The sequence below is a fragment of the Pungitius pungitius genome, chromosome 11 (assembly GCF_949316345.1).
Source record: "Pungitius pungitius chromosome 11, fPunPun2.1, whole genome shotgun sequence".
NCBI lineage: Eukaryota > Metazoa > Chordata > Actinopteri > Perciformes > Gasterosteidae > Pungitius > Pungitius pungitius.
Window position 1 is genome coordinate 10,903,375 of NC_084910.1, and position 10,399 is coordinate 10,913,773.

General features: G+C 46.1%; 1 protein-coding gene across 2 annotated transcripts in view; it reads right to left on the reverse strand.

Annotated features, from left to right (window-relative positions):
• kirrel3l (kirre like nephrin family adhesion molecule 3, like) overlaps positions 1-9,868 on the reverse strand; it is a 29,702-nt gene extending 19,834 nt beyond the window's left edge. For both annotated transcript variants that reach the window (XM_037453798.2, XM_037453797.2), the window contains exon 1: positions 9,325-9,868. In XM_037453798.2, coding sequence (XP_037309695.2) covers positions 9,325-9,364 — 40 coding nt within the window. In that variant the 5' untranslated portion in view covers positions 9,365-9,868. The remainder of the gene's footprint in view (positions 1-9,324) is intronic.
• Positions 9,869-10,399: the final 531 nt, after the last annotated feature.

Consider the following 10,399-nt stretch of genomic DNA (forward strand, 5'->3'; position numbering starts at 1 on the left):
TTGTGCCCATCTACTTAAAAAAAAAAAACATCTTTAACTTTCTCCTTTTACTGATTGCAGATAATTGTTAGACCTTCTCTACAATCTGTCCTACCTTCATTCATTTACTTGGCTCAGTCAGTCCTGCTCTCAAATCTCCCTTCTTGAGGGAGCCGTCTTTTAAATCTTAATTAAAACAGACTCCAAGAACCCCCCACCCTCCCAGGGGCTGGCTGAAAGCAGCTTAGAACAATCAAGAGGAGGGATTAGAAGTGAGAAGAAAAGAAGAGTAGAGGAGATGCAAGGGGGGCGGGAAGGAGGGGGGACGACAACAACAAGAACGGAACGTTACAGGAAAATATTGAGAGCAGGGAGAAAAGGAGGAATGACCCTTTTTCTTCACCCCCCCCCCCCCTCCGATCCTCTCTCCTTCCCCCTTCGCTCTGTCTCCCTCACTCTCTCGGGACTCAGGAGTCTTGGCCTGACCTATTGACATTCAGCTTCTCGGCAGATTAAGCAGCGAATGAAGCCTCTGGAAAGGGTAAACACACTGGAGGAACAATGACCAACAGGCGGCAACCTTATTGGATTCTAATTAACTGGCGGGAGAGATGGCTAGGGGCCTGTTAAGTGCTGTGGGACACAAGTTAGAGCCCAAGACCTTAAGTACCACAACTGCCATTACCTACACCATCTTCCTTTCTTGTGGATGTCTTCATCTCCCTCATGTCTTCCTTTATCTTGGTGTATCTCTCGATCCAAACTATACTTCTCTCTTTCAATCTATTTGGCCACTATTTCACATATGGCCCATGAGAACGGCAGAGACTTTAAAAAGCACTCCTCCGAGAGATATTTTCCATCCGTCATGGGCTCGTGGCTCATCCCCCACAGGTAGCTGTTTGAGTGTTATAATGTTAAAATAGGCTGAAAAAAATGGAGAGATTATTTGATATCGAACACATAGAATTATCTAGAGTGAGGAAGAGGGATGAAGGAGAGCAAAATCGTTTTTTTTTTGTTCTCCATTGCCCCAGGAGAGAGTGCTACTAGAGGGATTGAGGGAGCTAAATGAAAAGGAACTGAACCTCACATATTGTAAATACAACTGCAGGCCTTTTTTAAACTCCTATCCCAATTAATCCTTGCAGTAATTTGAGTTTAGGTCCAAGTGAACTTTCTCACAGGTGCAGTTGGACCTCAGCCTTTGAGTGGCTCCCTGGTAAGGCCAACCTTCAATGGTGCTGGGGTTTCGAGGGTTCCCCTATATGGCACCACAGGCACTAATTAGACTGGTCCCAATAATGCGTCTGTGTGAGAGAGGGCCATGGCCAGCATAAGGGGAGAGGAGAAAAAAAAGCAATGCCTTGCTGGAGACGGGACTTGGTCACCTCAGCAGGCATATAACGCAATTAATCGATGGGTGTGAAAACAAACATCAAGCCAACAATCCGCAAACGTATACACACACTCTCACACCTCAGGGTGAATACACATCCTGACGCTCCGGGTAATCCATGAACCTGTTGGCGTAGAGGAGTCATTATTTAACGAGGAAAATTGCTGCCGTGTTATGTTTGTCCCATCGGCAAACCTGGCAGAATGGAAGGTTTCATCCTCTTCACAAAATGGAAGGATCTCTTCTCTCGTCACAATCATGTGAGAGTCTTTGAAATCCTCACTTTTTTTTTTTTAAATCAAGGCCGGGAGGAAATGAATTGGAGCTTCAGTTGTGATCCGAGCCTGGAGGTGTAAAAAGGATCCACATGACCACTGCCCATTTCCACACCATTACAGCAACAGTCATGGCTGTAATAGGTTGAATTGAGCCATTGATTTCTCTCATGCACTCTCTCTTTCACCCCCCAAAAAAGTCTGTGCAAGTTTTGAGAGTTGTTCAGTTCCTTTTAAGAAAACATCACATGCTCAAAGACAGCTCACATAAAACGTAGGCCATGGCCCAATAAAACACACACACACACACAGCCAACACAATATGTCCCAGCTTGAGTTTCTGGGGAGTTAAACAAAGGACTGAGTTTAAATTGGCTTTTAAAGAACTCCCCATCACAATCAGGGAGTCGGTTCGAGCTATACTGTAGTGTGTCAGACGACTGGAGAGAAAGAAGAGCAGTTAAGGCAGAAGTCTGCAGTGCAGTGAATGGCTAATCTAAAATGTGACTGCTGTAGAGCTTCTCTTCACCCCGCTTCAACAGGCCTCCAATCAGGCCCGACTGCCCCTTATGGTTTGGTCAGCTGTTTTAAAAGGGTTGTGATTGAGTGGCATTAAGAGCCTATTTATCTTCTCCTTTGTCTCAGCCCTGAAAGACTGGTGACATGCTCAAAACACCTACGCACCGCCCACGTGCCAACCTGACCAGATACACAAGTGCATTAGCACACACACAGAACATTGAGCAACACAGCAATCTACTCCATAAGAACATGGTCCTTTTCAGACATAAAATCTCTTTAGTGGTTTTAAAACAACATTCAACTCTCCCTCTTACAGGACAACTTTGTGATGGTCTTGTTAGCTTCGTTTTATCTCGCCGCCACATCGCTGTTCTCTATAGAAATCTGTCTTTGGACCTGATGACTGTGATACCTTCTAGGGAGGGTTTCGCATGTGGCATTGTCGATGTGTAGTGAATCCGGGAACAAAGTGGGGGGCCAGGTCAAACCATGACCTCACACAGACAGAGACCCTCCCAAACCAGCCACAACAAACAGCTTCCTGTAGACACTCTGTGCCTTTGAAGCAAAGGTGAGATCTGTCTTGTCTTTCCTCTCTTCTTTTTTGCCCCTTTTCTGTTCTTCCCCACAACATCTCCTTATATCCCTCTATCCCCTCCTGCTGAGCAGGTGTATTAAATGAGGGGACTATTCCAGCAGCACTGGGCCGCACCTCAAAGTGCAGTCTCTGGAGAGGGCTTTTCTCTCCTTCTCTCTTATCTTTTATCCCTTCCATCAGCCCATCTTCTTTACTCTCCCTTTATCCTGCTCCATTCCTTTTACTTCTTTCAACGCATTCCCTTGCACTCCTGAATGTGAAATAGAGAGGGCAATGCCTGTCATCTATTTGAATGTGTCTACACCTCCCTGTCTATCTCCCTCTGTGCATCTCTCTCAGCCTATTGTCTATTTAGCTATATGTCTAATTATGCTGTCTCACTTATGTAATTAGCACAAAAATAAATGGCTGCCGTGGCTTAGTCTCTCCTCTTCACCCCTCCCGTTGCAGACTCTGAGAAAACAAATTATAGAGAACAATAGGTACAAATGGCTTCTGCACCAAACCACATGATGGATGCAGCCTGCGCTCCCTGCATCTCATCCCTTCCTTTTCCTCGCATACTCTTTGCTCTCCCTCCCCTCTTCATATCTCCAGCTCTATGTGTCTTTGTTGTGAAACAGAGGAGAACTTGAGCGCTCCCTCGCCCGACAACGATTGTGCGACTGTATCATCTGTCTTTCCTTCTTTGCAGTGACACTATATTCGCACTGACATCATTTAAGGCAAGGTCCTTTTACGACCCCTTTCTTTCTCTTTTCTCTCTGTTTTACTCTCTCCTTCCCTTCCCCTGCTGTTGTCTCCACTGATGCTCTCCTCTCCATCCCCCAGAGCCTTCTCTACACTGCGACGGCAAAGCAAACGCCTGGGACTTTCCAAAGCAAACAGCCAGCATCCTGTGCTGTAGACCCATCTGTGGATAGTCTGAGCAGGGAACAATCAGTCCCTCTCCTCCACAGCCTCGTTCTCTTTCCAGCCCCCTGGGATCTGCACAGCAGTAGGATGCCTCAGTCAGACGGGTGCAATGTGCTGGAACAATTGTTGGGCTGCTTCCTCCAGGAGGGGTGTAAGGTTTACCTCAGCCAGCTTGGGAGGCACTTAGCCATGTGCTTCTGCCCTCTTTACTGCAGCTTAACAGGAATGTGGCAGAAGCAGAAATGCCTCCCACTATGCAGGTTCCTTATACCTCACACTCATACACCCCCTGCCTCCCCCCCCCACAACCCCCCATTGCACAACTCTACACTCACACGATGACACATGCAGACACAAAACAAACCTTTTTGCATGTTTAGCCCAAGGTACTGGAATATCAACTTTCTTTTAATCCCCCTTAGACTTGCAGTCAAGAAACACCTTTTCTTTTCTTGTTTTCACCTCCGCAACGCTGGAAGGGAAACACCGTGGTTTACCCCAATACAAGCATATCCATTACCTGAAATGCTATGCTCCTGGCAGTAAATCAATTTGACTCCTCTGCTTTCATTCCTTTTCTTTCTTTCTTTTTCTCTCCCTCCCCCTATTCCCACGCTGAGCCCATTTCTGCATCGCCTTTCCTTGGCCAACAGACAGGAGAGTGACACACCTTACCCTCCTCCTGGTCCACCCGCCACCCACATCAACCACCCACGCACCTCACTGTTCCTCACGTCTCCACACTGCTCAATAACATTAGCATGTTTTGCCATTGAGGGCGCCGCAGTTAAAAGTTCGATCAATAAGCTTTGACTGACACCCCTCAATTGATAGCAAATTGGCTGCCTTCTCTAACAGAACAGGTCTAAGAGACCTCCCAGGGCGGGTTTCTCAGCATCGTCTGAAATGGAAAAATGGTAATGGAAGACTGTTCTCCAACCCTTCACCCAGCCTCCTACAATAACACTTCAGTATTTCATTGTGCAGAGGGAGAAGGGCCTGAGCCACAGACAACCCACTACTTTCGTTAATGGTTGAGTCACTAACACAACATTAGCCCTGGGTTGATCTGACAAGAAGGGGGGGGGGGGGGGCAGGACTTAAAGTAACCAGTAGTTGCAGCAGTTCGTCCCACAAGTGTATGCATGGCATCACTAATACATTGAACAGCAGGCAGGCAAACTCTTGTTTCCTTGAATGTGCTTTTACCCCTAGTATGTTAAGGAGATGACATGTCCTGATTGCTGGAGCATCATTAATTAGACAGTTGGACTTTGACTAATCGCTCCAGAAAGGGCACACAGCCCTGAAGATGCCAAACACTCATCTCAGCTTATCATCCACTGCCCAGAGTGTGCCCTTGACCTCTGCGTGTGAGTGAGTGTTAAGGATGTTGCTTCTGTGAGTTCCTCATCGTGAGTCATTTCTGGATGATGTGCACATGCCACAAGCCCAGCTACGCACAGCTAAATATCTCAGATCTCCTATTTAGTGCCACTGACAATCAAATTTCTTTGTAAAGAATGTAATACAAGAGGTTAAATCCCAATCCATTGTTAAGTGAGTGGTATCTAATGGTATTCCTAACTGAACTAGTTCTTTTCCGAAGCCCCTTCTCCAACAGAGGTATCTAAAATACAAGGTTATGGAACCAAACTGGTGAAGATAACACATGAAAACATATTGCTGGACAGCAGATACATTTCAATTTTCTCTGTGTGTAAACAGATATGAAATAATGTTTTGCAGGGAGGGAATTGATCGGAAAATAAGAATGAATGTGTGGTCTAATATGTCTGCATTTTTTGTGTATGTTTCTTTCTGGGCTTACGGTCTTTTGAAATGTTGCATACATCTCTCTGTGGGACATTTGAATTTCATGGGGAAGATAAATTCAATCCAAGTCTTCCTTAAAATAGCCGTTACTGTATAAATGTGACTGTTTCACTTGGGGGGCTGTTTTAATGACATGCACATAATTACTCTCTCTCTATTCTTTCTATTACTGTGTTTGTTCAAAAAAAAATAAACAAGTTTGTGATTTTCCCGCCAGTCTGTATGCTGATGATACAGCCTGGAGTGCTGCGGGAGAAGAAGACTCTCGGCAACAGCAGAAAGCTGACATGGCCCCTCCATTGTCCCATTCCGTGTCATTTCCTACCGGATCCTCTGATTGCCCCAGAGGAAGACAAGGTGAGGATGTGCAGACACAGACACAAGGAGAAAGCAAGGAACAAAAAGAGGATGGGCGGGAAGGGGTAACAATAATACTGCACGAGGCCAAGTGCCATTCACAGTTTGCTACCTGGCCACTTTGGCTTCCTGTGTTGAGCCATACCAACATACACATCCAGTTGAGTTGCTAAAAGCAGATGACAAAGCCTTGGAACACACTGCCAAGTTCTTTATCTGTGTTTACCCGCATGGCAAAGCTGATTAGAGAAAGGCAACCTCATGAAGCCCCATTGTTTCCTTTCTCCTTCCAGTTTCTCCTTCCGTACACGTAGCAAGTGCGCGTGCAGGAAGGGTGAATGGAAGGATGTCTATGAGTTCAAGAAGAACGGCGGCATGACAATGGCGTGCATGCAAGACACGTCTCCAGGATGAGAGGAAACAGCAGGCCATTGTTTAAGATCTTCATCATTAATTACCGTCTATCTGTTGGTGCGTCTGTGAAATACCAGAGGCGTCTTAAAAAACAGTTTGAAACAAATATATACATCTTTACATGTGATTTGTTGCCACAAGTGAATCTAAAAGAATGTAGATAATGTTTTCAAAACAATACAGCAAAACCATCACGCAGAGCTCATATAGACAGAAAGTCATAGTAGGCCAAAATTCATCCATATCTTCGCCACGATTGTCTCCTAAATAATGCAAGACACTTCTGTTCAACACCCAGCTGTGTTCGGATTCTGCTGCGTCTGCACTATTGTGCACCTCGAATCTAACACTCCTCATGGCTGGCTGGGGCTCTCGCCATTAAACTTTTCCACACCTATCTTCAATCTCTTTGTATCACAGAGGATTGAAATTGATAACAGGAGAGAAATGAAAACCTAAAAAGAAAGATTTAAGGGCAGGAGTATCTTTTTTGTGTGTGTTTTTGTGATCTTTTGTGTGTGTTTGTGTGAAAAAGAGAGAGAGAGAGAGAGAGAGAGAGAGAGAGAGAGAGAGAGAGAGAGAGAGAGAGAGAGAGCAACGAGATGGAGAAAAGGTTAACGATGCTCAGCAGTTTTCCTGTGTATTTCCCCACTGCTTGTCAGCTTAATCATCGTAACACTGGTGACACAAACAAGTCTTATCCCAGGATCAAGCCTCTCCTCCTTTCCTCTGCTTCCGTCTGCCCATTCCTGACTCCCTCCGCAAGAATTTCAAGAGTGGCAGTTAAAAAGAATATGCACTTTTCCCCTAAAATCAGACCTCTCGGGTCATGCTGCCACTGCACCCAGTGGGAGACAAATCTTGGGTAAGGGGAGAGAGCACGGTGATGCTGGTGAGAGGGAGAGGGCTTGGTCAAGGCTTAGTCTGCCATGGCGAGAAATCAATTTTCTGTTTGTGTCAGTCAGTGCTTGCATTAAATATGTGCGTGAACAGGCTTTCAACCACTGGCGTGAGTCTGCCATTTTCCTGCAGCACATTAAGCAGAAATTCTCACGTGTCCTTGTGTCCCATGGCCACACATTCTGTAGCCGGGCAAGAGCGTTGTGAGAAGAAGCAAGGTGGAAAATTTCCACGGCGTTAGACCATAGAGAGACACGAGCGGCATGACTTAAGAGGAAGGGAAAGAAACTTGTAATCGAAGCTCACAGCCTTTGAACTTGGCCCGATGAGACGGAGGCGACCCAAAGCAAAGGGTTCCAAAGGAGAGCTCACTGAAGATTACTCAGAATACTGATGCAGTGTGGAAGCCAATTCCTTTGAGAGCCCACAGGACCTTCTGAGAAAGCAAATTATCTGTGTTGTACAAGGCTACATATACACAAGTGAATGATACATGCCATACACACATTTCAAAGTGAAGTCATGTGCTGTGGCCACATTTTGACTCTGTAAGAGGGGCTCAAAAAATGAGGTTTATGGTCTCTAGGTTCTAATTAGGGCAGCTGTTACCATTTTCATTGTGTGTGTGTGTGTGTGTGTGTGTGTGAGGGAGAGTGTGTTTGGGGAAAATATGCTACTGTCTGGCTTCTGCTCCTTGTAATCCAGCTGTTGCTAGTCTGTCAGGGAGCAGAGGTCTACTGGTGTCATGTCCCTCCCCGGAGCATTGAATAATGACAAAACCATGCGGAACCAGGGCTCAAGGTAAAGAGAAACTCACAACACATGCCTGTTAAGCACGCTTTTCCCTTTTGTAATGTGGAAAGCTGCCGAAAACCACATGTGACTCAGATAGAAATACTCACTCTGACTGCGGCCACCCACAAATCATCCGTTCCCTCATATTTAAATCTAATAATTGTGTTTGTACATGAACTGTTTCATCAACAGGTCTAAATAAAAAGCTGATAAGTCAACAGTTCCACAGTGTTGATTGCATTGGGATATTTACAGCACTAAATTAATAAATGTACCAGCTGGTTTGTTTATTATACTAAAAATCATACAATTTATTTTTTCTGTTTAACTACAATTTAGGATCACGTTGAAAAAATAATCAAATCATTATAATCAAATGAAACACTCATTTGACTCTGATCCGTATAGAAGTAGCTGTATGATTCATAACTACAAAAAAAAACATCCTTGCTCCAAACTATTCTGGATGCAAAGCAAAAAACTGAAACTGTTGAGGGGTGAGTGTGTAGGGGGGGGGGGGGGGCGCACAGTCAGGTGCGTTATGTCTTTGTTCGTTCTCATCACCAACGCATGTACCTGCAAGACCCCCCCCCCCCCCCCCCCCACACACACACACCTCGACAGACCGCGCACCCTCTTATCTGTTTACGCACCGTTCATGGTGACTACTGCTTAAACCACGGAGAGAAATACTTGAGAAACAACCACAACAGCAAAACGATTATTTGTTTCATATGAATCCGTCCGGGGCCCAGTGACTCCTTATTTCTTTTCTCCTTCTCCTTATTCCTTCTTGGGGAAGGCGATTCGGAACACGGCGCGGTCTCGTTCCGCATCCCTTTAGTTGCAGTCCTTAAGTACACCATCATTTCATCCTCATTTAAAAAACCCGAAATAATGCATTCGTTCACACGCGTGAATGGACTTTGCAATCCAGAAACAAGTAATTACTTTGGCAAACAATATCTTAAGTTCAACTTTCCCATTCGTGCGCCCCGCATCCGCGACCACATGCTCATCCACTAAAACGCAGAGTCTCCCTCTCGCATCCGAAATCTGAACCAAAACAGGAGCAATCCCAGCTCTCTCCGATTTACGCAGTGCCACCGCTACTCACTGAAACTGCTTCTTTCAGTTAGGGCCATTCATTTAAATCCAATTAAACAACACTGGAAATGAAGAGTAGTGGGCTGCAGCACTGCAGCACATCAGCAGCCCCTCTGTAACGGCGCACTGGACGGCTTGACGCAGCGCGCCAACTACGGAGCGCGCTCTGTCCTCTCCATTTGTGAAGACCTGCATGCCAAATGATAACATACAAAAGCCCGTCTCACCTGTGACCATGCAGCAAAAAATGAGGTACAACGCCGTCATTTCCGTTGCTTTTTGCTGCTTATTGTGTTGCGTGGAAAGGTGATGTCGCTCCGTGGCGGTCCAGTCCGCGGCACCGGGATACAACCGGACGGACGAGCGCACTGGGAGTCGCGTCTAGAATCGCATCCAGTTCCAACGAATGCCTCCGAATGGTCCGAACAGTTAGTAAACTCTCAGTTAACAAACCATCTCCGCAGTTGAGAACTTTCCGGACAGCATCAGCTCCTTCCCCGGCGTCGGTTCCCCCGTCACAGCCGCTCTCACTGCGCTCTCCAACAGCGCATTCACGGACTCGCGCGTCCCAGGCTTCGTTCCGCTGTCCACTTTGTAACCAGCGCGAGCACGCTGCGCTCGGAACGATCTCAGTGCTGAAGCCCGGTGAAGTTTCCCTCTCTCCTCCACCCGCTGGAGTCTCTCACTCTGCTCCCACTGTGACACACTGACTGGTTCTCTCTCTCTCTCTCCCGCACACGGTCTCCCCTGTTCACTGCTCACTCCCTCTCACCAATAGGAAATGCGCACTGACAGTCATCTGGTAAGGGGGGGGGGCTGGAAGGCTACTCTGAATCTGGCAGGAGCTGAGTCGCTGAGACCCCCTGCCACAGTTGGGGGGATCCAGTGCCCCCCCCTGCCTCCTTCAGGGCCCCGTTATTGGCTGAGCCGGCGTCGCAGGGAGGGTATTTAAAACACTTTCTAAGCTAAATGGCTAACCTAACCATTTTTTCATTGAGACCTCAATCAAGATGCAGATGGAGAGGGCAAAGAACATTCTTTCTAGACCAGAGTATAGTTTTTCACCAGAAATCACTAATGGGAATATTACAACATATAATGAATGTTTCATCGTTATCATAAATTCACAATCTAGAGTTGCCCATATAATTTTAGCTTTGTAATGTGATTATGTTGAGTCTTGCTGTACTTTAAGGAATAGTCACTTCCCTTCAGGTGTTACTCTTTTGTTAAAGGAAGTTTTAACTGTTAAAAGTTGGCATCCAGTTCAATGTTTTGCCAAAAGAAAGAAACCATGAACTG